Here is a 27,410-nt window from a genome sequence, read left to right on the forward strand (position 1 = left end):
CAACCTTAGCCCATACCTCTTGATCTCTTTCACAACATCTTTTGTATCAAGAATCATACGTTTGGCGATTTGCGACACCTACACAATCCCTAGGATTTCGAGCACAAAAGCCTGCAAGTTGGGCAAAGCAATTATTATTTATGACACAAGAAACCCTACCTCCGTAAACATTGAGCACCTCAAGTTTCTGTGGTTGATGCCCTTTTGAAGAGCTAGCATTTCTATCATCGCCAACACAAGGAAAACAGGAACAAGAAAAGCTAATGGGCCTGGGCGCAGCAAGCCGTTGTAGACTTAACAACATAAGAGTAGTGGCTTTTTAATCGACAATAGGTATTTAGGCTACGTGGACCATGCTTGGGGCTCATTTCAAAAAAGAGTTTTAAGCCAACCAAGTAAAAAAAAAATTAGTAATAAAGCAAAACGACCATAGTAGTGCTCCAAACAAACCAATGTTTAGTGTAATCCCACCTGCAAATTTTAACTAAATTTAAATTTGGTGGTGAGAAAGCCTACAAAAGTTAGTGTAAAAACCTTCAAATATAATCGATTTACCTCTAATATTTCTCATATTGTGGTGTGTGGCCGGACGGTTGTGGTGTGAACCCACGTCGTGCATGCCAAGAAGGTTGTTGTAGTGCTTGCGATATCAATATAAGGAGCTGCACTCGTATGCAAGAGGCACGGTCATTCGGATCCTATCTTGCCTCACTCTCATGTACATCACATTGGTGGAGGCGGCGAGGATTAGGAGGGTTCTTTGGGGGTTTCATTTTGAGTTTCTTGGCACACTACAGCGGAGCTAGTGGCTATGGCGAGCTTCTTGATTGACCCAGGGTAGTAGCTCACATTTTTGTCGTCGTCCACCTCGCTGCTCTTTTTCTTGCTTTGTCTCATCATCACTTCAAGCGGCCTTGCTCCTCGTACTTTTGTTGAGCCTTTGCATAACGCAACCCCGTCATCATTTACTATGTTGCATGTTGTCTCTAAGTCCTCTTTCACACCATTTGCACTGTCCATTCGACGTGAGTATGATGCAACAGGTGACCGAGGTGTTGCACTCATCAGAGTGCACGTCAGGGTATCGACGGCAAAGGCAACAATGTGCTATGATTTGCAAGAATCAGCTCGTCAACACCTCAACCTCATCATGCACCATATTTTCTTGCCATTGTGGTTCCCTTCTTTCACACTAGCGCCCATGATGTCTTCCTCAACGGAGTCAGGTTCAGTGGTTCGAGGCCGTGTAGTACACAAAACACCTTCAGAGGCTGCTGCGATTCCTTTTGATTTACCTCCATTCCACATGCTCATTTAAGACTACTTGTGCGTACCCTGCCATCTCTTTTGCTTACTCCAATATCTTGAAGAGCCACTTATTGCAGTGCCTAGGACGCATGCCATGCACTAAATCTGGCCATAAAGGGGTTGGCCGTGAAAATAGAGGCACTCTGTACTACCATAGAAGTGCTGGGAGAAGCATCACGCCAGGCTTGCAGGTTCTCATGTGGTATTTATCGCCGGTTTAGTTGCCAATAATTATTCACAATCATCACCACATTCAGCACCTGAAACCTCGTTCTCCATATATGATCATTCACCTTTTAATTCATTTGGCACTTCACTCCAAGTGTTTAGTATGTAGTGTTGAAACACCTGAGAGAAAAGGTCGTGCATGCATGAGACCACCTTCTTTGCCGTCCTCATCCAAGATAATGCCGCGGTTGATGTCGACCGAGTACGGTAAGCCCTCTCGCATGTGACGTGTGAACCTGGGTGTCTCAACAGGGGTCTTGAGTGGCATATGGAGTGGTGTCTCGATGGGGGTACGGATGGCAGGTGTCTCCACTGGAGGCTCGGCCCCAAAGCGAGGAGTATCGTGACTGGGGTGACTCTCGGAGGAGTAGCAAGTGGTATGTAGCCAAGAACGGCCGATAGCCACGCAAAATCTGGAGTAGATGGTGATGCCGTGGATGGTGTGGTGGTGGCCAAACAAGGGGAAGGTAAAGAGCCTCGTTGATCAATTCCTTTTGCCATCATTTTTGGTTGCAAAAAATCTCTGATATTGCCTTTCGAAATTGGATGAATTTAGTACTAATGTTTCTATTATTAGTCTTTGTTGCATAAAGGATCATCACACCGAGCCCCTTATGGAGAGGCATGTATGTCGTAAAAATATCATGTCCAACTCTCAGATAGTCGTTCCTCGTGTAGCTATTTCCATTGGGATAGCGACCTAGTGTAGTGCCCACAACGAGATGTTTTCTTCTTGAGTCGAGTCTTCTCAGTCCCTAGCCCCTAAGCCAATGTACGGTCACTCTCCCGGCATGAGGCGTTGGGAGTTGACGCAATCCTTTCAGTCATGTCGGGTCCATTCTCAACCCAAACCTATAAAAAGATGTCCATCTTTTTCTCCTTAAGGGGGGAGGTGTGGTGTGTGGCCGAACGTGAACCCACGTTGTGTATTCCAAGAAGGTTGTTGTAGTGCTTGTGATATCAATATAAGGAGCTGCTCTCGTATGCAAGAGGCACGCTCATTCAAGTCCTATCTATAGATTTTCCAAGTTTTTGGTAAAACGCTTATTTTTTTTGGGCGACTGGACCTTAGGCGAGCGAGCCCAGACGTAAGGCTAGCAGCGTGCAGATATGATCGGGCATTGGTAGTTGGCTCCTCGCGCCCCTCGCGACCTCGCAAGCCTCACGATACATATACAGTAAGAACGTGAGCGTAAGAGAGTGCGAGAGAGAGAGAGAGAGAGAGAGAGAGAGAGAGACCCAGCCCTTGAACGCAGGCCTCGACCTCTTCTTCCTCTCCTACCTTCATTCCTTCCTCTTCAACAATATGAGAGAGTGCATCTCCATCCACATCGGCCAGGCCGGCATTCAGATGGGCAATGCCTGTTGGGAGTTATACTGCCTGGAGCATGGAATTCAGGTAATTGAGAGTTTTGTTGGGCCATTCTGTCATTTTGTTAAGAGAGTAGCATGGCATGGCATGTGTATGATAATGTTGTATGGTGGGTGTGCGCAGCCCGATGGGCAAATGCCGAGTGACAAGACAGTGGGAGGAGGAGATGATGCTTTCAACACCTTCTTCAGCGAGACAGGCGCCGGGAAGCACGTGCCACGTGCCGTCTTTCTGGACTTGGAGCCCACAGTCATCGACGAAGTGAGGACCGGCACTTACCGCCAGCTCTTCCATCCTGAGCAGCTCATCAGCGGCAAGGAGGACGCCGCCAACAACTTTGCCCGGGGCCACTATACCAGTAATAAACCATGGATCCCGTCTTCTATCATCTATTTATCACTTACATAAGGAAATAATGTATGTGTGTATATTTCTGGGTGCTGCTGCTGCATAATATCCTAATTACTGCCCCCAGTTGGCAAGGAAATCGTGGACCTTTGCCTGGACCGCATCCGAAAGCTGGCCGACAACTGCACCGGGTTGCAGGGATTCCTGGTCTTCCACGCAGTAGGCGGCGGAACCGGCTCTGGCCTTGGCTCCCTGCTGCTGGAGCGCCTGTCGGTGGACTACGGTAAGAAATCCAAGCTTGGCTTCACTGTCTACCCTTCCCCACAGGTCTCCAATGCTGTGGTGGAGCCCTACAACAGCGTCTTGTCCACCCACTCCCTGCTCGAGCACACTGATGTGGCAGTCATGCTCGACAACGAGGCCATCTATGATATTTGCAGGCGTTCCTTGGACATCGAGAGGCCTACATACACCAATCTCAACAGGCTCATTTCTCAGGTATTGAACTTCTCTTTCCTGCTGCATGCCTCTTTCTAACTTTCCATTATGCTATTGCTCATGCATATTCTATACATATTGCTGCTGCAGGTGATCTCCTCCTTGACAGCTTCACTACGATTTGACGGAGCCCTCAATGTGGACATAACAGAGTTCCAGACCAACCTGGTGCCGTACCCACGCATTCACTTCATGCTGTCGTCCTATGCGCCTGTGATATCTGCAGAAAAGGCCTACCATGAGCAGCTGTCAGTGGCAGAGATAACCAACAGCGCGTTTGAGCCAGCCTCGATGATGGCGAAATGCGATCCGCGGCATGGCAAGTACATGGCCTGCTGCATGATGTACCGAGGGGATGTGGTGCCCAAAGATGTGAACGCGTCGGTGGCCACCATCAAGACCAAGCGCACCATCCAGTTTGTGGACTGGTGCCCCACAGGCTTCAAGTGCGGGATCAACTACCAGCCACCGACGGTGGTGCCAGGTGGGGACCTGGCCAAGGTGCAGCGTGCTGTGTGCATGATCTCCAACTCTACTAGCATCGCCGAGGTGTTCTCCCGACTGGACCACAAGTTCGACCTCATGTACGCCAAGCGCGCCTTCGTGCACTGGTATGTGGGTGAAGGCATGGAGGAGGGCGAGTTCTCAGAAGCCCGTGAAGATCTGGCCGCCCTTGAGAAGGACTTTGAAGAGGTGGGCGCTGACTCCACTGAAGGTGACGGTGAAGACGAAGGAGAGGAATACTAGCTAGCTCGCTACATTAGCTTCCATGCACGCAGGCAACCAGCTAATGATACAATAAAAAACCAAGTCACAATAATATCAATAAAACTCTTAACTATCATGTACGCTCTACAATAAAAGAAAGCAGACTTTCCTTTTCTTACGTCATAAAGGGTCCAAAAAAAAATTTAACAAATTGTGAGTCAAGCCTAAAAAAAACACCACATACTTTATTCTAATGCTAGAACATATATTCTATTTACAAAAAGGAACAAGAACTATAACCATCATGCTTATTCTTCCACATGTGATTCCTCCGCAATATTATTAAATTCATTTGGACATGCATCTCGGGCTTCAGTTAGCTTGGGTGATACGTTCTTTTTTTTACCCTTTTTGGAAGGATCATCTATTACTCATTACAAATAACATCTTTCCTTCCAATCCAAGCATGCTCAGCTACGCAACGTGCATGAAAATTCACTAGTCCCGAATTACTCTACTTAACACACAATTCAAACTGCTGAAACTGATTTCCGTCAACTCTGCAACATAACTATATACATAAATTACTCTATGTTACAAAAATCCATCAACCTAGATACATCATGACTTTATCCTTGAGACTGCTTTTTTTCTTTGGTTGCGGTGCAGAGTCAACTGATAGAGGTAGAACCACATCCAGCATATCAGCCGCAGGGTAAGTTACTGTGCTTTTGTTCACATCTTGCACCGGAATTTGCGAGCTTTCTAACCTTGTATTTACGGTTTTACTCAAAGTTGGCCCAAAGATTAGTCCAAGCATGTCATCAACAACATTCTCTGCAGTCCCCAAACAATTCAAGCCCTTTGTAGTGTCCCCATCGACACATGAATCAGTACCAAGTTCTGCACTAGCCTGAGAATGACCGGTGTTTACGTCACCTAGAAAAGTTGAGGGAAGCTGCGACCTTTCCTGGCCATACGAGGCATCTTTACCATCTAACCCTTTCGTTGTGATCTCGTTCCATTCCTGAACCGAAAAAATGGAGCCCTTTCTTCTGGAAGCTGCTGTGATTTTGTGGGGTTCATCATTGACGGAACTCTCTCCTGACTGATTATGCCCGGGCTCATTGTTGTTGCCCTTTTCGGTCTCAAGATGCTGCGACAAATGTTCAAAAAGAAGACTTTCAACAAGCATGCATCCACCAATAATTTATAAAATGCAAATTGTTAGCTTGAGATGTGCGCACATGCAAATCTGCTTATTTAATGAGCTCTGGAAAGCAAATCACATCATTGATCTTAAAAATTACTCACACTGGAATCTATTTCAGTAGAGAAAAACTACATTCACGTTGAGTAAATAAGAAAACCAGTCTCAAAAGAGAGTCACATGATACAAGCATTGAATTGAGCACTACATAGCATCTATAACAAGATTCAGGAGTGCATATTACGGTGTAGGGAATGGTCGCTTAGTGACCATTTCCCGTAATCAGGGCGATCGGCGGAGGCCGGGGCAGGCCTTCAAGGGTCGGGGGGCCAACAGTGACATTGGTTGATCAGTCACCACACAGCAGGTACAGCCCTGGCATACGCAGCTTTCACCTCAAGAACCTGCGCATGCTGAGTCCTGTGTGCTCACCCTCGGTCCCGATTCGGCCCTTGAGTACCCTTGCACTGCCGATCAGCCAACATAAGCAGCATGCTTTGTTAGAGAGAGAGAGAGAGAGAGAGAGAGAGAGAGAGAGAGAGAGAGAGAGAAGAAGAAGAAGAAGAAGAGAATTTTAACGTCGTAGGAAACTATCCCAAGAGACCTTGAAGATAGAGAGAGAGAGAGAGAGAGAGAGAGAGAGAGAGACTCTCTCACAACAACCTTGCAGCCTTCTCGCCCATCATTTCGTAACCTCTACACTAGTCATGGCAGCTTTCAGTCATGGCAGCTTTCAGTTGCCGTCAATTGCCGTGCAACAACATTGTTCACATGCAACACCAATGGTGTTGACCACACAGCACTGTAGCGGCTGCGGCGCTCTGTAACAAACTTGGACACTCCAAGTCAAGTTTCTACCGCAACACAGCAAAGATTCATTCAAAACAGTTCATAATTCACACTTGATTTGACAGGGCCCGGCGTAGCTCCGTGCCTAGAGATATTGGCCCCAAAGACTGGCACCCCTTTCGGTATTTCTTTTTGTATTAATCTGTGTTCAAAGTACAAGAGAGTGGGAGGGTTCTCACTCTCAGACTTTGCGTCCAGATGCTCTGAGAAGTGAGGGCCCTGCCCACTTATTTATAAGTTACAAGGGATGCCCAAAAGCATAAGCCCAAAAGTAGTAATTCAAAAGCTTCTTAAAAATAAAGCAATGGGCTCAAAATCTATCAAAATCAGCCCACGTAAATTCAGCCAGCGTAAAAGCAGCTTTTCCATACACTGTCAACGTGAACAGTGGAGATCCGTACGGTATGCCACATCAACATGTTCAGCGTGAATTCCGAAAATCTGCCACGTCAGCCTGCTGCGTTTTCCGAGCCTGTAGCCTGCTAAGTGTGTTCGAGCATACCACGTCACCGGTTTGTAACATACCCCCCTCTTGAAAGCATTGTAATTGCCCTCGATTACGCCTGCAAAACAGACAGAGGCCATAAACTGTCTTAGCAGACATTGACTGTTAGTACCAACGCACTAGGAACAACACATCTAACACATGTACCAATCGACAATTACATCACAGGACATCACTTGACATCACAGGACAAATCACATTCAAAAATCATTCCAATCTCAGACCATGATTAATCAGCAACATATTTTAGCAATTGCATCTAGATCCAATCGGAACCTCACAGATGCCCAATCAACTAATCCTTATTGCAATCGTGTCTATAGAGATTTATCAGACCGAAATGCTACAATCATTTCGTCTATCAGTTCCTGCACTCAAGCAAGTCAAGTACAAATCAGTATCATATTATCGGGAATTCCAAATACTGTCAGCTCACAGTATCCCTCAAACCCAATAGGGACATCAGTGACTCTATTATCAAAAATCGGGGCAATTTGTTGACAAAGGAGCGGAGTGACTCCCCTCTTGTGCAGCCCGCTGCACCAAATTCCGCCCATGCTGAAATCGGGGTTCTATCGGAGTAGACTATGCTAAACCGAATGCTTCAAGGTAAAGTCTCACAATCTGAGGAGTATCTGCCAGGTCCTCCTCCGTCCACTTCGCACCCAATGCGGGATAGTTCTTGAATTTAACCAAGAACCGCCTTATCGCTTTATCTTTCTATCTTTATGTGCCAATATCTGTTCTGGAACGAGTATCTCCTCGCTTTCCTCCACTTCGGGTTGCTCATCTGGCTCCCAATCATCGAGCACGTCGCCTTTAAAAGGCTTCAAGAGACTCACATGAAAAGCATTGTGAATTCTCCGAGTATCGGGCAGCTTCAGTCTAAAGGAGACATCATTTATCTCTTCTTTTATCTGGAAAGGTCCATAGTATCTCATGCTAAGCTTTCGAAAAAGCCGCTCCTTTCCCTTTTTCTTTCTCAAGCGTGCCTTGTCAAAACGTAAGAGCACCCAATCGTTCTCCTTTAATTTCAAATCGCGACGATGTCGATCTGCTGCCTTTTTGTGTCTTTCCTGAGATTTCTCTAAAGCCTCCCGGACCTTGGCAAAAGCAGTGTCCAAGTCCCTCGTGTACTGGTCGGCTTCAAAAATCTTATCTTTCGTGCTTAAGAAGGGTGGAACCTTCAGAGCACCTTCAATAATCTCAAATGGCGCCTTCCCCGTCAAAAAGTGAATCGTGTTATTGTAGGCAAATTCCACCAAGGGCAAATACTTTTCCCATTGAGTCTTCTGATCCGAGATGTAAGACTTCAATAAATCCAACACGGCTGAATTTGCAATCTCAGATTGCCCATTTATCTGCGGGTGGAAAGATGACGAGAACTGCAACCGCGTGCCAATGTTCTCCCAAATAGCCTTCCAAAACAAACTCGTGAATCGCGAATCTCTGTCAGAGACAATTGTCTCACGCATGCCATGTAATCTGAATATCTGGGCAATGAACAGTCTCGCTAGGTGATCCGGCTTAACTGTTTTCTTCACTCGAATGAAATGAGCTTGTTTGCTAAATCTGTCAATAGCACTCCAGATACCATTGTGCCCACCTTGAGTCTTCGGGAGGTCAAAAATGAAATCCATAGCAATACTTTCCCAGGGGCGGGTGGAAATGGGTAAAGGCTGTAACAATCCCGGTGCTTTATGCCTGTCAAACTTGACCTTCTGGCATACCAAGCAAACTGCGTACAAAATCGTCCACGTCTGTCTTGAGTCTCGGCCAAAAGAAGTAACGCTCCACACCTTTCAAGGTGGTATCAATGCCGCGATGACCCGTAAATGGTGCACAATGGCATTCGGTTAGAACCTTTTTCCCCAACGGCTGTGTAACACACAACATCGTTTTCTTCATCAAGTAGCCATCCCGAATAGAATATCCCGCTACTACCTCCCCATTCTCTATTCGACCGAATACATCTGCAAAATGTGGATCCGTGGCGTACTGATCGACCATATCCTTGAAGCTTCTATGATATATCGCGGAAATAGCCGAGACCAACGACTTCCAGGACAAAGCATCTGCCACCAAGTTCTTCTGTCCTTGCACATGGACAATCTGGAAGTGAAACTGTGACAAGATGTTCGCCCACCGCATCTGCTTTTTGCTGCTTTTGTGACAAGAAATAGCGTAAACTCTGGTGATCTTTTAAGACCGTAAAATCGGCTCCGAGTAGGTAATGTCGCCACTGAGTAAGAGCATGGATAACCGCCAAAAGCTCTTTCTCATATATCTGGGTGAAAACATGAAATGGTGGTCAATTTTAAGGGCTTTTCTAGGTGGTTTTCGAAGTACTTCTCAAGTTTTATTTGTTCCCTTCAAATAATTTATCGGGGACGTGGAAAATTGCAAGAAATGGAAAATGCCGCCACTTCAAGGATGCCATCATTTTTTTAACATTGTTTACGGGTAGAGGGTGACTGTGACTTCTCTTGCATGCCATTCTACACAGCAGGAAGCTACCCACGCGCTACTCCATCTTCATGCACCCTGTGTAAACAGAGCGAGGAAGAACTGCGGATGCCTACCCTCTTTGTGCAACCTCAATCTTCACCAGGTACTGTAATCCCCCCCCTCTCTCTCTCTCTCTCTCTCTCTCTCTCTCTCTCTCTCTCTCTCTCTCTCTCTCTCTCTCTCTCTCTCTCTCTCTCGTTGTAGTTGAGCAATGTGTTTGTTTGAGGACATTGTGAATCATGGATTGTGTTTTTTTGTTTGTACAGTGATATGAAGACTCCACCGCGAAAGTGCACCATGGCAACAGCTGATGGTGGTTCAGCTAGCATGCTTTCATCCAGTAGCAAGCCTAGGAGCTCCACAACATTGGGCATAAAGTCTTAAACTATCGGCGACAAAAGCATTGGTACATATCAACTCTGTCTCTTCAATTGTAGAAATGTTCTTTTCAATGTTTGTTCACTATGTCAAATGTGGGTTGCAGCAAGATCTTCCTGGAGGATTCAATACCCCAAGCAAACTCGATTTTGCTACACACGAGAGGAGTTGCATGAGGAGTATGGCTTAAGCTTGGAGGGCAAGCTCTACCAGCACCTCGGTGAGACTGATGTCACAAATCAGGATTGGTTCTCGGTCTTCATGAAGAAAAGGAAGAAGGGCTCTAAAATCTTTCTCCATATGATGCGACCTGAGTTTGTAGACGAATGCAGGTTACTGTTTCACAAAGGCTACCAAAGCATGCCAGCCAACAAAGAGATCACACACAAGTTTGCAACGTTGTTTGTGTACGAGCAATGCCCAACTGCTCGGCAAGATCCTACAGGTCGAAAGGTTGCATGGGTTGCTTTTGGTGAACAGGTTTTGGACCATTGCAAGAAGCTTCCGGGTGGCATTGACAAGAAAGTAAAGATTTGGCTAAAGAATAATGAGGGGACATCACTTCAGCCCCTTCGTCTTGACAATGAAGAAGCATGACTAAAGACGAAGTTGAAGCATCAAAGGAGCCACAGAAAACTTTGTCGCTTTCGGCGCAGCCCAAAGAAGCAAGCGTTGTAGACCTTTATGAAGTTCAAGTACCACACGACCCACACATCAGAGTGGGCCGGCGAAGAGTCCCTTCCAGGATTCCGGATGCTATTGGCGATCTCCCTCGACGCCATACAGTTCGGTACCAGTACCTCACTTTGAAAAGGAGGGGATGTCACGTGACACATCCAACCCTATGTGTCAGTGGACAAGCTACAGCATGACCAGGGTTCAGTTCAGTTAAGTCAGTCTAGAATAGGAAGTGATATGGCACTTTTGTGAGTCTGTTCGCAGACCGTGCATGTCCAGACACTTAGTGTAGATGCATATCCTCTAGTTGCACACAACATGATCATAAGCATTCCCATCAGAATCCTTCAAGGAAATTTTCCAATGCATTTAGCCTATTTTTCCTATTTTTGACATTTTTCACTTATTATTTTTAAGTGACTTTTGTTGGAAAGTAGGTAGGGCAAATTCAGTAGTTTGTATATAAGCAAACCTAGACTAGCACTAATTGGCAGAAGAGGCAGCAGGAGCACCATTGCTCAACAGGCAATTTCTCAGCAGAACCCCAAGCCCTAGCGTTTTTGCTCCACAGCAACAACATAGCGTTTTTGGGCCAGATCAGCCACCGGTTTGTACTTGCAGATTCCGGCGACAGCAGAACATCACATCAACCTAGCGTTTTGCATTTGCAGAACAAACGGAGACAAATTTGCAGATTTTCAGCCCTAGCGTTTTGCAGATTCTCCGCGACGCAACTTCAAGAAACCTCAACGTTTTCAGTTTTCAGCCCTTAGACACCGCAGATCAAATCTCACCTTCCCGCAAGAGTTCCTCGCCGCACGGTCAGTTTCCGCAAGGTTTACAGTTTCAGCCCGGACAGTTTACAGTCGTCGCATCGTCGTCATCGACATCGACATCGTCCCCGACATAGAGTCAGAATTCAGCAGATACAAGATTTACAGATTTCAGCCAGTTTCTAGATTTCAGCATGTCTCGTCGTCGTCTTCATCGTCGGCAAGTCCAAGCATTGTAGAGATTTGTGCAATCATAAGTAGATCACTCTCGCCATAGAGAGTGGGGCCTTCGGAGGAGGGTTTTACAACGTCTCTAGTGTCGTATTCTCTTCTCTATTTCTCAGTCTCATGCACTTTCACGCACAGTGTCCATTCACTTTGTTCGTATTCATTGCACTCTCTCATTAAGAACGGAAGGCTCTCCCTTCCATAGGAATAAAAAGGAACCTTGAGCACAATTCGGAGCACTCGTCTTGAGCAAAGTTCAAACATTCATTCTGATGCACCTTACACTCATCCTTGGAGAAGACAATAATGTCATCAAAGAAAGTATCAGTACTCTCTAAAAATCATGTCGATCATTCGGTTAAAGGTCGCTAGAGCATTGGTAAGGCTAAAAGGTATCACCAAAAATGTAAAATAAACCGAATATCGTTCGAAAAGCTGTCTTGTAGACATCTCCCGGCGCGATTCGAATCTAATGATATCCGCTCTTCAAATCGATCCAGCTGAAACAAGAAGATCCCTATAGTCGGTCTAGAATATCATCGATCCTTGGAATCGGAAATCTGTCCTTGATGGTGATTTTGTTGAGAGCTCTATAATCAATGCACATTCTCCAAGATCCATCTTTCTTCAAAACCAACAACATCAGAGAGCAATAAGGTGAAGTACTCAACTGGATAAGACCCTTTTCCAAGAGGTCTTTCACTTGGTTCATAATCTCTTCATTCTAGGCTCGGCTCACACGATAAGGTGGCTGGTTCGGTAGTGTGCTTCTAGATATTAGATCGATAGTATGATCCTCAGGACGAGCTGGTGGCAACTCGCCTCGCAGGCCCTCAGAAAAGCAATCAGCATGAGTATGGAGAAAATCTTGGCGTTCTTTATCAAGTTCAGACATATTTGTCCTGTGTTCATCATTTAACTCTTTCAAAAAGATCGAGTAAACAAACAGACTGGATTTTATTAATTTCGATACGGCCGAAGGCGATACAATACTCGCCCTTAAGTTTCACATTAAGTACAATGTTTCGGCCCTTTTCAGTGGTCAATGTCGCTTTCCTCCCCGATAATCGACCACGGCGTTGTTCTTATGGTACCAAGGGACTCCCAAGAGGACATCACAACCTTCCAAGGGCATTATGTAGAAGTCCTCATGCTCCAAACACCCCTGACAATGCAACCGAAGTTTGTCAATGACAAGTGTAATGGCCACGTCTTTGCCGGGTGCCGCTAGAACTGCTTCTGCTTGTGGTCCCATTTGATCGGGTGTAATCTCGAGCCGCGCCACCAATTCAGGTGAAATGAAGTTGGCCTTGGCTCCTCCATCAAAGAAAATCAGGGCTTCTTGGTCTTTCACTTTGCCCCAAGCTCGGTAAAGTTCTGTACTTTCATCAATCGTGCTTGGATCAGTACCCATGCAATCTGGAACCAGTCCGGCTTTCATCTTGCCTGCCCCCAGACCTTGAAGTCTGAGGAGTAATTCCAACATATATCTCCAATCCAATATACATCGCTATCAGTTACAAGAGGCGGGAAATTTTCCTCAGACTGAAGTGTCCTCCACAGAGCATTCCTATAAAAGCTATTGACATCCAATTGCCAAATGTCCTACTCTTACCACACGAAGCCATGTCTAGAAAAAAACCCTCTGTCAAGTGTCTCCTCCATGAATATGAGAAAAGATGAAGTGAGGTGGATCCTTCACAAGATTAAGTGTTTAGCCACAACCCAACGATGCCCCCCTTCATAGAGTTTCCTTATTGATGAGGAAAGAGAGAGACGAGCACATGAACCGGAAGGTGGGGCTCAATACCCACACTCCATTTAACTTCGTTTTGATCGAACTTGGGAGGTCCCTCTCCCTATTCAGAATCCTGAGGGGTAGAAGCTCTCTATTGCTAAATTGACTATTTTCTTAATTTCTCAGCAATTTCTATTTAATGAAATTAGGACAATTTAAATTTGTGCACTTGAGAACTATTAAGGAAATGTAGATCTACAAGATTGAGAAAGCCATAAGGAATGGATGTCTTTGATACGTCATATGATGGGTGCAAGGAGTTGTTTTGTAAGTTCAGTGGGAGAGTCCGGGTGATGATCTGAGGAGGAAATCCGATACAAGCGAGTATTGATCCCCCTGTGCCTCACACCTGATTAGTTAGACACTCCAATCACATCTGGATCTGCATCTGAGGGGTTGACTACCAATGCAACTCATGTGCAATTGGATTTGCAAGTACAAGGAACGAGAATCGTTTTTTATGGCACCCACCAAAGGATGTGACATTACTTGGGGATGCCATGGCACTTCCAAACCAATCCAATTCCAAATTATGTCAAGAAGTCCCTCACTGTAGATATTGAGGGCAAGAAAAACAAAAATTTTGTTGATGCTGGGGATTGGCTATTCCCTATTGTAAGCCACATTTCCATTAAGAAGGAAATGAAGAAGTGTGTTTCTACTCACTTAACTTTAGCACGAGAGGGAGAGTGTTCACTCTTGAGTCTTGATTTTCAATTTATTGAAAGGTACAACAACTATTTTATTGAATCTCTTCCACATAAGCTACCTCAGAACGTCCAAAAGATCATCATATTGATCTCATAGCAAGTAGCTTCCATACAGAGTGAGTCTTGTTCAACAAGAGGAAATTTTGAAGCAAGTCAACAAGCCTCTAGAGAAGGTCTAATACGGCCAAGCACTTCTCTCTACTACTCTCCGCTTCTACCAATGCATTAAAAAAATCGTATGTGCATAGATTACAAATCATAATTACCTGGAACGTGGAACAGCAACGGCGACGGGCCTCCCTACTCGGCAAGGGGTCCGGAACGAGAACGGCGCGGAACGGGAGGCATAAAAAACACCCAAATAATGAAATTTTTAGCGTTGTGTGTTTGAATACTAGTACTAGAGTCCTTTGACTCTAATACCCACAAAAAACACGATATGAAGAACTTTCAACCTTATTATGACTTGATTGTGATGTGCGGCGCCGCGGTCATAGTACATACAGTGTACACAATAGACACAATGCCCATACACAATAACACATGCAAGTACAGATTAGAGCTCTCAAATAATTGCAAGGGGTAGAAGAAGAGGCCATGGATTATCCGAGAAATAGAGAGAGAGCTTGATCCTTGAGGGTTTAAGAGAGAGGCTTGACTCCTTGAGAGCTTAAGAGTGTGGCTTCACTTGTTGAGACCAAGGGGAAGAGAGCTTGAGGGCAAGCCCAAGGGAGAGAGCTTGAGAGCTTGAGGGTAGAGCTTGACAACAATGGGGAGAGAGCTTGAGAGCTTGAGGGTAGAGCTTGAGAGCAAGGGGGAGAGAGAGCCTTGAGGCTTGTTGCAATTGTGAAGGAAAGGGGTGAGGGGGGAGCATTCTATAAGGGTTGCCAAGAAACAAAACCCCCCAGAATCTGCCCCTTTGTGACCATTGGAGCTTGGGGAAATCTGCCCATTTTCTACCGTTCCGGCCCATTCCACCCAGTTCCGGTCCAAACGTTCCGGTACCAGCTTGTCATCCGAAACGCCCTGCCGTTCCAAGACGTTCCTTGCAACTCTGACCGACCAGAACACCGTTCCGACGTTCCAAACCCGTGGGAACACGTTCCCTGGTAACTATGTTACAGACCTCTAAACAAGATCACGATGAAGAATCAACTCTGGATTCCCCGAATCGATGACAGACTGCTTTCCGCACAACATTTCGACTTTATGAATTTTTGGTTATGCCTTTCAGATTAACTAATGCTCCCCACATTCAATCGAAGGATGGATGGTATCTTTAGCCCATACCAAGCCTTTACAAAAGTATCCTTTGATGACATACTAGTCTTCTCTCAATCGTGAGAAACATAGAAGCACTTGGATATAGTGTTTCGAGGATTGCATAAGCATGAGTCACGTATTAATGAGATTCTCACAAAAATACATTACCTAGGCCATATAATCTCTCACAATAAAGTGAGTATGGATCCCGCAAACATAGTCACCACGAGAAACAAAAATGGGAAAAACGGAGTTTTGGGAGTTTTGGTTTAGGTCAAAATGGTCAAGAATTAGTGTTTCTTTTAATTAAAATATTAATTTAGTGTACAAACTATTATAGGACTTAAAACATACACACCCCCCATCCACAAAGCCACCCGAAATGCCCAAAAGAGAAGCCACAAGACTCACTCCGGTAAACCTTGGCGAGAGAGGGAAAGCGTTATGCATAGAGTGCAAAGTGTACATGCAGAGAAATGCAAGTGCATAAAATGATACTAAGGCTAAAAGATAATTGATTGAAAGCATATTTTTCAATCCCAAAAAAAAGGTCAAAAACATCGTTTCCTTGAAAACGGAATAGTGGGAAATGGCCGGTCCGCTTCGTTAGGAAAGAAACAGCATTTATTGTTACAATGCCGGCAAAGGTCCAAGTTGTTCAAGACTGGCCAACTCCCACTACCATACATGATGCACGTTGTTTTTTGGGATTGTGTTCATATTATTGAAGACTCATCCGAGGCTTTGCTAATGTAGAAGGACCGCTCTATGATCTAACAAAGAAGAAGATCCCTTTCAAGTGGAGAACGATGTTGGGTGTAAATGCCCTTCCCTCTTTGTATAAATTTCATACAAGGGTGAACACACCCTTATTGTACCCTAACATATAATATACATTGATTTATTCTTTGTTTACCATCGTTTGGTGCACGATAACTCTTTGCGTCAAATCTCCTCACGCTCTCTCTCTGTCGCTCACGATTCTGCTACGCATTCTACCTGCACTTCCTCTTTCCCACTTCAAATTGGTATCAGAGCCACGTTCTCAAGCATTACTCAGCCTGCAAAAGCAAGTGGCAGCTCACGCAAGTCGCAATAGGCCATTATTGATCACTTGCAGGTCTCGGGCAAGTCAAGTCAACTCGCATAGGCCACGGCAAGCCCTAATTCATGTGTGGAAGCACAGCCTTTGTGTTGTTCGTACATGACAACAATATCTACGCCCAAAAAAATAAAATGCAGACATTGTGCACACTGGCTTCGGAAAATTTGGGGTTTTTCATGTATCAGTGAAATTTTACTCAACTAAGTTGAATTCATTGACATTGGTGCACAACTCGAGAAATTTAAGGCCTTTGCAAAATTTGTTGAAATTTTGCCAAATTTGCCCGTATTTTTCTCTTTGGATCATGTATTAATGCAATTGGGACAGATTGGTCAGCCAAATTTTTGCTGAAATTTGTGGATCTTGGAAAAATTGATGCGTGTAATGCACTTTGGGGGCATTGCTGAAGCAATCTTGGTGTTGTAAGCAGTGTAATTACCTCTCACTTGTGAGATTTTGAAGAAATTGTAGAGTTTTTTGGTGTATAATATATCAAAAGTTGATACGAGCACATATGTATGCAATACACATGTCGGGCAGCTCTCATTGAGTTAATATATTACTGAATATTCATGTTGCACCTGGCCTAGAGATCATTTGCACATCTGGGATTGCTGCAGATGTATTTTTGGTGACATTGTTGAAGCATCTGATAGTGATTTATGCATGTCATGTATGTTGAAATAGCAACCATACTCCTGAAAATCGTCATTCTCACTGTTGTACATGTATTTGGGATATTGTCAATGATACAGTGGCAATAATCCTTACTCTTTATTTTGCTGAGAAGTTCGGCTGCATTTGGCTGAATATTCAGCTGGTTGTTTGATGTCATAAATTGCAACATTTGTAATTGTAACAAATTGCTGACGTGTCAAAGCCTAAAGAAAGGAGCCAACTTACAGATGTTGCCGAGGGGCCTAAACTGTCACAAAGTGATGACGTGGCTGCCCAAGAGCAAAAACCCTAGCCCTAATTTCTGCCAGAAACCCTAACTGCTGAAACCCTAATTCTGGAAACCCTAACCCTAAAACTGCAAAAACCCTAACACTAACCCTAAGGGCAGTGTGACAGATTTCCGAAAATTGTGCTGGCATGATGACATGGCAAGCTGTACGGATTTCCGTAAATTACGCTGGCAGCTTTTTGGTTTTACTTTTGGACCAGAAGCTTTTGAGTTTTAAAGGCTTTTTACTCTAACTGCTTTTCAAGCCAAGGGCCTTTAAATATGAGGCTAGGGCTCATTGTCTGGCATGCTTCCTAGCGAAGGTGCAGAGTCTGGAGTACCGGCTTGTACTGTGTTGATGCAATATAAAGAAATACCGAAAGGGGCGCCAAGGTTTGGGGCCAATACTCTCTGGGGTGGAATTCTGCCACTCCGTGTCGCGTGTCGTCTCCCTTTCAGTTCAGTTGTTATTTAAGTGCTAAAAGTATGTTCAGTCTATTCTTTTCTATTGGCACGTGGTGCCCGTCTTGTGACAGTAATTTTGTGCATTGTTGAAATATGGTTACTAATGCTTCTAGCAACAATGACACTAAATCCCTCCTTGAAATCAAGGAGGTTTGATGGCACTTGCTTTGATCTTTGGAAGGACGGGATGCAAGGCATTTTGTTTCTCAAGGACTGTGATGATGCTCTCTTAGAAACTAAGCCTGCATCCATAGCAGATGAGGATTGGGCTAGACTTAACAAGAAGGCCATTGCATACATCAAAATGGTTGTGTCTGATGATGTACTTACAGGCATTAAGCGTCTTGATACAGCTTATGCTATATGGAAAAAGCTTAAAGACACTTATGGAAATACAACTCTTGTGAATCAAGTGCCTTATGCGTAAACTTGTGAACATGGAGTTGGATGAGTCCAAGCCAACATCTAAGCATTTGAGTGATTTCATAGGGATTTTGAGTCAGTTGTAGGACTCTTGAGTTACCAGTCATCAATGATAAACTAAAGACTATTTTCTTAATGATGACTTTGCCTGAGAGTTGGGATTCTTTGGTTGTTTCACTTAGCAACAACCCTGCTGTCACAAACTGCTGACCTGTCAAGTCACTGAAGAGCAGAGCCAACCTCCTCCAAATCACGGCCGAGGGGCCTAAACCCTAAGAAGAACAATCAACAGCAGAAGAAGAAGTCCTACCAACTTATAAGACCCCGTCCAATGGGGCCCAAGTGACATAAAGGAATTAAAATAAAGTTGGACCCTCACACGCACACAAAAGACAACGTAGAAATTGATGACGTGACAATTGTACGGACATCCCAAAAATTGCACTGACATGCTGACGTGGCACCCTGTACGGATTCCCGTAAATCACGCTGGCAGCTTTTGGGCATCGCTTTTGGACCATATGCTTTTGAGTATAAAGCCCTTCTGTGTAAACTGCTTTTGGGCCTATGGCCTTTAAATATGAGGCCATGGGCTCATTCTCAGGCATGCTTCATAGAGAAGGTGCAAAGTCTGGAGTACCGACGTTGGACAGAGTTCAAGTTATATAAAGAAATACCGAAAGGGGCGACAAGGTTTGGGGCCAATACTCTCTGGGGTGGAATTCTGCCACTCTGTGTCGCGTGTCATCTCTCTCTTTCAATTCAGTTCTTATTGAAGTGCTAAAAGTCTGTTCGGTTTGTTCTTTTCTATTGGCACGTGGTGCTTGGTTTGTAACAGTGGTATCAAAGCATCGTGCGTGTGCTTTTCTAAAAGCATACCGATCCTACAAAAGAGCAGACAGAGCAAACCAAAGACTACTGGAATTTTATTTGAAGTATCTTCGGGGCCCGATTTTGGACTTATTAGGCACTCCCACCCTTACTTCATCGCGCATCGGACACGCTCTCGTCTTCATCGCTCTGTCTTACAGGGCATAAGCCATAAAGAACCCAAGACATCGTGTTCATGGATTCAATAGAATATTTGCAGTATTTGCTCGACGAGCTTCACAACATTCAACAAAATCTTTCGATGCTACAAAGTTTTCAACAAATTTTTGAACTACATGTTACCCCCTCTCATGCCCCAGGTGGTACCTCCTTCGGCACCAAAAAGAACTAGAGCTTCCAACTGGCAACCTTCTCAGCCGTCTGTTCCAATTGGGGGAGTCTTCAAGCATATGCCACAGCCATCTGACCCTGATCCAGTGCAACCGCCTTTGCCACCACCATTGCCCCCACCTCCACCACCGCCACCAGGCTACAATGGTTGGAGCCCAGTTGGATACCCTTATTATCCATAACCGGGATATGCGCCTAACCCAACCCAAAGATTTCAAGGATGGCGGCACGACAGTCAAATATTTCACTTTTTTCGGGATGAAAGATAGGAAGAAAGCATTGCAGTTCCTACAGCAATTCGACAATATCTATGCTTTGGAGAACTATACAAAAGAATCCAAGATTTCTCGAGCAACAGGATTTCTTAAAGATAATGCTATGCAATGGTGGAGTTCAATCGCGACACAACCGCATGCTCCAAGGACCTAGCAAGCTTTCAAGACAGTTTTTGCACGCAGTTACATGACTTCTATGTTTGAAGTCCGGATTTTGGCAGAGTGGGGCAACTTGAAAATGCTTGCAACCTAAACCATGGAGGACTATAACCAAAGGTTTCTCGACGTGTACCTTCCGATGTCCTTCTTTAAGTTCGTTTCCTTGGAGGACCAGTGCAAGCGCTACACCATTGGATTACCATCACCATTGCAAGAATATTGTCTTTCCAAGCAAGTTTCTACCATGCAAGAGCTTATGGACCATGCCGCGGTCGGGTACAAACTGATGAAGGAAAAGCTAGAGTTTACCATAGAAGTACCTCCGGCCCTAACCACAACTCTCGCCAACAAAGAACAGATTCTCAAGAGGCTCGTGAAAGTCAACCGCAAAGGCCTCGTTTGACACCTCAACAACGAGATACCTTACTACAAGAAGGCCGATGTTTTGGATGCTTTCAAACAGGACATAACTATTTTGGTTGTCCCCAACGCACTGGTAGACCAGCGGAGCCGACGGTCGACAGAAACCCAAGACCATCTCCAACCAAACGAGCTAAACCAGCCAATGGATTAGTACCTGACATCTATGGCATACGCCTTGAAAGTACAAATGAATTGTGTCGAGCATATGGTAAAGTCAACGGTTTGAAAGCCCTAATTTTCTTTGACCCAGGAGCTATAGAGAACTTCATCCATCCTGAATTCTTGAAGCAGACGGACTTTGATTACGATGCAAAGGGTGGAGAAATTGAAGCTGAGCTAGCCACATAGCAAACTCAGAAAGTGGTACCGCTCATTCGTGCTCTTCTAGTGACTATCCAAGATTATCATGGAAAAGCCGATTTCCACATTATGAAGTTGGACAAATGTGACGTTCTCGTCGGCATGCCTTGGCATGACAAGAATGATGCGACTCTCCAGGTTCGGAACCAAACCATCAGCGTGATGCAGAAGGGCACGCCAATCGTCCTCTAAATTCGGTTGTCCGAACAAAACCCTGAATGAACTATCTAGTTGTTTTATAGTTAGATACTTTTGAACTTTGTTTGAGAAAGTATTGTTTGAAACTTTGTTTGAAATGGATGGTGTCTGTTTTAAACCTGTCTTGGTGCTGATTTGAATTATCTGACTCTGGTTTTAATACTCGTTTCGATGATTGGTGATTTTTACTCCCAGCTGGAGTAATGTTTGAGAATGCTTGTTCATACTCATGGCCCGGACCCTTGTGGTTATTTGCGGGGGGAGTATTGAATGATTGAAAAGTGTTGTTCATATTCATGGCTCGAACCCTTGTGGTTATTTGTGGGGGGAGTATTGAATGATTGAAAAGTGTTGTTTTTACTCATGGCCCGCACGTGGATGGTTATTTACGGGGGGAGTATTAAGAAGTCTGAGCAATCCTTACTCTCAACACCTCCAAACGACACACGCTACTGTCTGGGGGGGCGTTTGGTTGTAGAAGGCCTCTATATCTCATGGCCCGGACCTTTTTAGGTTATTTGCGAGAGGATTTGATGAGGGAGTCGTTGAACAGCTCATGGCCCGGACTTGGATGGTTATTTGCGGGGGAGTGTTCATCGGCGACTTTATGTTTATATGTCTTGTAAGATGCATATGTGAGCATTTGTATTGCATTGTGATGTGCCAACCACTTAATATTCCTAATTTGATGAGATTGCCTGGGTATGTGATTTTAGTGCATCAAGACACCCGTGGAAGATCAGTGCAGTCTGGGTGTGATGGCTAATTTTACTACGCCGGATTATCAAGAGTTCCGATCTGGACGAAAGGAGAAGCCAACTCCTTAACAAAAAAAAGAGCAAGATGATTGTCCCTCCGAATGTCCCTCGGAATTTTTTTTGAGCTAACTTGAGTTGTTTTGGCGCGAGAAATCAATAGCAACACACGAGCAGGAACTTCATAATCACTGAACTAATAGAGAGAGAGAGAGAGAGAGAGAGAGAGAGAGAGAGTCGACACGGCCCGACGGAGTTCCGTGCCCAGAAGTATTGGCCCCAAAGTCTGGCACCCCTTTTAGTGTTTCTTTTTCATAAAGAATTGCAAAGTACAACTCCCGAGGGACCTCTGCTCTTAGACTCTGCGTCCAGATGCTCTACAAAGTGAGGTCCCAAGGGCTCCTTATAAACGTTACAAGGGATGCCAAAAGCTTCAAACTCAAAAGCAATAATCCTCAAAAGCACCTAGCTCAAAATCTGCCAGTAAAATCAGCCAGCGCAAAAAGCGGAATTTCGTACAGGCTGCCACGCCAACACTGTCAGCACAAAAGGCGGACGTCCGTACTACTGCCACGTCAACAGCCCTTATAGTTTCTGCCATGTAAGCTGTCCGTACAATTTCTACCACGTCAGCAGTCCGTACAGTTTCTTCCACATCAGCTATCCATATGTTTGTGTCCGGATGGCACTGCCACGTCATCAGTTTGTGACATACCCCCCTCTTGAAAGAATTGTAATCGCCCTCGATTACGCCTGCAAAACAGACAGAGACCATAAACCATTTCAGTAGACATTGACTCTAAGTACCGACGCACTAGACACAACACATCCAGTACTTGTATAAAGACCACGGTCACATCAATGCAGTTGACATCACATGACAAATCAATCACAGAAAAATTTATTCCCAATCTCAGACCATGACTACCAGCAACATATTTAGTAACCGTATCTAGATCCATCCCGGACCTCACAGATGCCGGATTAACTAATCCTTATTGCGATCATGTCTATAGAGATTTATGAGACCGAAATGCTACAGTCATTTCGTCCTTCAATTCCTACACTCAAACAAGTCAAATGAGAGAGGACAAATCATTCATGTTTGATTTCGGAAATTCCGTTTCATAAAGTCATTCAGCAAAATACTCTCAGCCCAGCAGAATCCTTGAAACCCAAAGGGGACATCAGTGACCTTATTCAATCGAGATAATCTGTTGACAAAGGAGCGGAGTGACTCCCCTCTTGTGCAATCCCTCTGCACCAGATTCAACCTTGCTGATATCGAGGATCTATCGGAGTAGACGATGCTAAACCGAATGCTTCAAGGTAAAGCTCCAAAATCTAAGAAGTATCTGCTAGGTCCTCCTCCACCATCCACTTCACATCTAACGCCGGATAGTTCTTGAACTTAACCAAGAACCACCGAATCACTTTACCTTTCACCTTTCTTTCCTCGTGTGCCAAAATCTATTCAGGAACGAGTATCTCCTTGCTCTCTTCCACTTCCGGTAGCTCATCAAGCTCCCCATCAACTGGCACCTCACCTTTAAAAGGTTTCAAGAGACTTACATGGAATGCATTATGAATCTTTCAAGTATCGAGCAGCTTGAGTCCAAAGGAGACATCATTTATCTTTTCTTTAATCTGGAAAGGGCCATAATACCTCATGCCAAGCTTTGGAAAAAACCGCTCCTTTCCCTTTCCTTTTCTTACGCGTGCCTTCTCAAAACGTAAGAGCACTCAATCACCTTCCTTTAGTTTCAAATCTCGTCAATGTCAATCTGCTGCCTTCTTATGTCGTTCTTGAGACTTTTCTAAAGCCTCACAAACCTTGGCAAAAACAATGTCCAAGTCCCTCGTGTACTGGTCGGCTTCAAAAATCTTATCCTAGGTCTTGGGAAAGTTCTTGTCACAAAACGGGAGCGTACACGAGCACTCAGAAATCTGAAAAATAAAATACTTTGCAAAAGGGAGAGAAGGGAGAAGATCGACACAGTATTGGGGACCAGAAGATGGGCTGGTCCCCCCCCCCCCCCCCCCGTTAAGAGTATTCTTTATTCAGGGAGAATTCTTATACAAGCACGAGAACCCGAGGAAACCCCTTCGTTCTGTAGTCTTGGACCCGAAGGTCGTGCTTTCCCGTAAAGGGCTTGGGCGCAAGGCCGTTCCTTCCCGTAAGGGACTTAGGCGTGAAGCCTTACTTTGCCCTAAGGGACTTAGGCGTAAAGCCGTACTTTCCCGTAAGGAACTTAGGCGTAAAGCCGTACTTTCCCGTGTAGGGCTTTCCCGTAAGACGGGAGATTCCTACAAAACAAACCACACAAAGCAATAATTCTCAATGCGTATCAACACCTTATACCCGTCGCTCCTTGCTTGGAAAAGCGACCTCCGTACTCAGTCGTCACACGAACACTTGCCGTTTACGTCGCCAACCTCTGCTCCAAAATCCCAACGCTAGCACTTTCTGCTACTCCCGGCCTCTCCAAAAACTGAACGCTTGCTGCCCTTTTATAGGCCCTGGCACCCGGCGGGAATAGCAGCCGAAAAAGCAGAGCCTTGGCGCCCTAGAGAGAGGAGAGAGAAGAATCGCTGATTCTGGCGCTTTCTAGAGAGAGGAGAGAGAGAGAGAGAGAGAGAGAGAGATTTCATCCCCCTGCGTAGCTTTTAGCACTGGCTTTTTTTTAATAAGAGCCTTGCTTTATTTTATTAATGAAAGGGCTGGTCACTTTCAAGTGACCAGCCACTTTATAAAATAAAGTGTGAACCTGTTCAAACTTTAAAAACTCACTCAGTTAATGAAAACAATGCTACACAAACACATTCCAGGCGTCCCCGGGTGCAGGACACGACACAGATGCAATGCAGACACAGACTCCTCGCAGAAAAACATCTGTCCTCCCTTCCTGTAGCTACAATCTTTTAATAGTTCTTAGTGCACACAATAAAATATCCTAAAAAAGAGATCAATCATTAAAAATAAGAAAATAGTCCAATTAGCAACATCCCTCTGGCTTCTAAACAGTTGACCTCAACTGTAGTGCTTGGACATATACCTCCAGTATCTCGTGATAAGCTGCTAATTCCTCCTGCGTCATCCACTGAGCATCAAGATTCGAATAGTTCTTAAACTTAACCAAATACTTCCGTGTTATCTTTCCGGATTTGAGAGGCCACTCCTGATGACTTACTATCTGCTCCGGTTGGAGTATTTCTTCTGTTTCCTCAACCTCAGGAGGTTCCTCAGCGCTAGGCTGGCTTGGAGGCAGTCCCACATACGGCCGGAGTAAACTGACATGGAAAGCATTATGGATCTTCCAATTAGGCGGTAGCTCTAATCGGAAAGTGACATCATTCACTCGCTCAGTAATCTTAAACGGCCCATAATAACGGGTAGAAAGTTTTACCACTTTCCCCTTATGAGACGCTTGTTTCTTAAGTCTTGCCTTCTCAAACTTGAGTAAGACTAACTGTCCGACTGTTAAGTCTAAATTCCTTATGTGCTTGTCTGCAGCTTTCTTATGCTTTTCCTGAGAGCGTAGAATAGCTCTCCTAACTTGCTCGTAGGCTGTGTCCAAATCCCGGACAAATTCATCTGCTGCAAAGATCTTATCCTTAGTTAAAAGGATGGGTGGAAGCAAAGGCTTACCATAGAGAATCTCAAAAGGTGCTTTCCCTGTCGATGAGTGTATGGTATTGTTATACGCATACTCGACAAGAGGCAAATATTTCTCCCAGTCAGATTGCCGGTCTGACACACAAGCGTTTAACATATCCAATACTGTGGAATTGGCTATCTCACTTTGCCCGTCCGTTTGAGGATGGTAGGCAGATGAAAAATTCAGCTTCGTACCAAGATTATCCATCAAGGCACGCGAAAAATTTCCTGTCATGCGAGGATCTCGATCACTCACAATAGACTTAGGCATTCCATGATGCTTAAAGATCTGTACCAGGAAGACCCTAGCCATATGATCTGCTTTGATCGTTTTCTTGACTGATATAAAGTGTGCTTGCTTGCTAAACCTGTCCACAATGGTCCAGATCGCGTCATTTCCGGTCTGAGTTCTAGGGAGGTCCATGATGAAGTCCATGGCAATACTTTCCCAAGGTTCATTAGGCACACGCAAAGGTTGTAGCAACCCAGGCGTCTTATGCCGATCATACTTCACTTTTTGGCAAACCAAGCATTCCCTGACATACTTATCAATGTCTGCTTTAAGGCTAGGACAAAAGAAATATCCTTCCATTGCTAAGGTCGTAGGGAGAATACCCCGATGACCCGCATAAGGCGAAGCGTGTGCTTCATCCATGATCTTCTTTCTTAATGGTTCCGCCACACATATGGCCTCATGGTGGTACAGATAACCGTCCCGAATGGAATAGGGAAACTCATTCTCTCCACGATGTAGCTTTCCCCAAATGGTGGAGAAATCTGGATCATTCGGATACAAATCCGGTAGTGCTTCTAATTCTTGGTGATACACCGAAGTGATAGCGTTCACCCTTGGCCGCCTAGACGATGCGTCCACGACCACATTCTTACTCCCAGCCGTGTGAAGGATCTGGAAGTGAAACATAGACAAAAAGTTTGCCCATCTCATCTGCTTCTCAGATAGTTTCCTTTGCGTAAGAAAATACCGCAAACTCTGGTGATCAGTCTTGATCACAAAATCCGCTCCTAGAAGATAGTGCTTCCAACTAGATAAGGCGTGAATCACAGCCGTGAGTTCCTTTTCGTAGATTGGTGCATGCAACTCTGCATCCTTAAGCCGTCTGCTTTCGTAGGCCACTGCATGGCCTTCTTGGTTTAACATTGCTCCGATGCAATCGCCTGAAGCATCGCAGTGAACCTCAAATGGTTTCCTTAAGTCAGGCACTATCAAAATAGGTCCATGGCTTAGCAAGTACTTGAGCCGATCAAAAGCTCCTTGTTGTCTCGATCCCCATCTGAAAGGAATCTTCTTCTTTGTCAAATCATGAAGTGGTCCTGCTACATGAGCAAATCCTCGGACAAACCTTCGATAATATGAACATAATCCCAAGAAGCTACGTACATCATGTACCGTAGTGGGAATAGGCCAATCTTCTACCACTCGGATCTTGGCAGGATCCATGCTCACTTGATTGTGAGTGACTATATGGCGGAGATAGTGTATCTCTGAGAGAAAGAACTCGCTCTTCTTTGCATTCACATGCAACTCATGCTTTCGCAATTCTTGAAACACTAAGTCCAAGTGCTTCCGATGTTCCTCTTCTTACTTAGAGAAGATGAGTATGTCGTCAAAGAAAACTCCCGTAAAAGCTCGATACTGGCTGAAAATGCGGTCCATCATGCGATTGAACGTCGCAGGAGCATTGGTCAAGCCGAAAGGCATTACCAAAAATTCATATAGTCCAAAGGTTGTGCAGAAAGCAGTCTTATGGACATCTCAGGGGCGATCCGTATCTGATGATACCCACTCTTTAAGTCTATGCGACTAAAGACACTTGCACCCTGCAACTTACCAAGTATATCATCAATCCGGGGGATCGGAAAGCGATTCTTGATCGTGATCTTGTTTAAAGACCTATAGTCTATGCACATTCGAAACGTGCCGTCTTTCTTCTGCACGAGTAGAACTGGAGAGCAATAGGGTGAAGCACTTGGCCGTACTAACCCTTTCTCTAGAAGCTCGTTGACTTGCTTCAAAATTTCCTCTTGCTGAGCAAGACTTA

At 44.8% G+C, this 27,410-nt stretch overlaps 2 protein-coding genes across 4 annotated transcripts in view; one reads left to right on the forward strand and one right to left on the reverse strand.

The window, feature by feature from the left end:
* The first annotated feature begins 2,571 nt into the window (after window positions 1-2,571).
* Window positions 2,572-4,638, forward strand: LOC147431913 (tubulin alpha chain-like). Its single transcript, XM_086494364.1, has 5 exons — window positions 2,572-2,714; window positions 2,793-2,935; window positions 3,032-3,266; window positions 3,384-3,754; window positions 3,845-4,638. Exons 2-5 carry the CDS (start codon window positions 2,843-2,845, stop codon window positions 4,499-4,501), a joined length of 1,356 nt encoding a protein of 451 aa, XP_086350490.1. The 5' UTR covers window positions 2,572-2,714; window positions 2,793-2,842; the 3' UTR covers window positions 4,502-4,638.
* Window positions 4,639-4,910: 272 nt separating this feature from the next.
* LOC147431914 (uncharacterized) overlaps window positions 4,911-27,410 on the reverse strand; it is a 66,375-nt gene continuing 43,875 nt past the window's right edge. Inside the window, exon 4 of one of the 3 annotated variants that reach the window (XM_086494361.1) lies at window positions 4,911-5,618. In XM_086494361.1, the coding sequence (XP_086350487.1) occupies window positions 5,070-5,618 (549 nt within the window). In that variant the 3' untranslated portion in view covers window positions 4,911-5,069. Of the gene's footprint in view, window positions 5,619-6,620; window positions 7,085-27,410 lie in introns of those variants that run through there. The other 2 variants (XM_086494362.1, XM_086494363.1) reach the window with 2 other exon arrangements.

The sequence above is a fragment of the Adiantum capillus-veneris genome, chromosome 21 (genome assembly GCF_014529385.1).
Source record: "Adiantum capillus-veneris isolate H3 chromosome 21, ASM1452938v2, whole genome shotgun sequence".
In the NCBI taxonomy this organism is placed as follows: Eukaryota; Viridiplantae; Streptophyta; class Polypodiopsida; order Polypodiales; family Pteridaceae; genus Adiantum; species Adiantum capillus-veneris.

Bases quoted from the DNA above. Each gene is read 5' to 3' on its own strand.
- LOC147431913 (XM_086494364.1), top strand. From the start codon at position 2,843: ATGAGAGAGTGCATCTCCATCCACATCGGCCAGGCCGGCATTCAGATG. The intron at 2,936-3,031 runs GTAATTGAGAGT...GGGTGTGCGCAG, and splicing joins GCCTGGAGCATGGAATTCAG to CCCGATGGGCAAATGCCGAG. The intron at 3,755-3,844 runs GTATTGAACTTC...TTGCTGCTGCAG, and splicing joins TCAACAGGCTCATTTCTCAG to GTGATCTCCTCCTTGACAGC.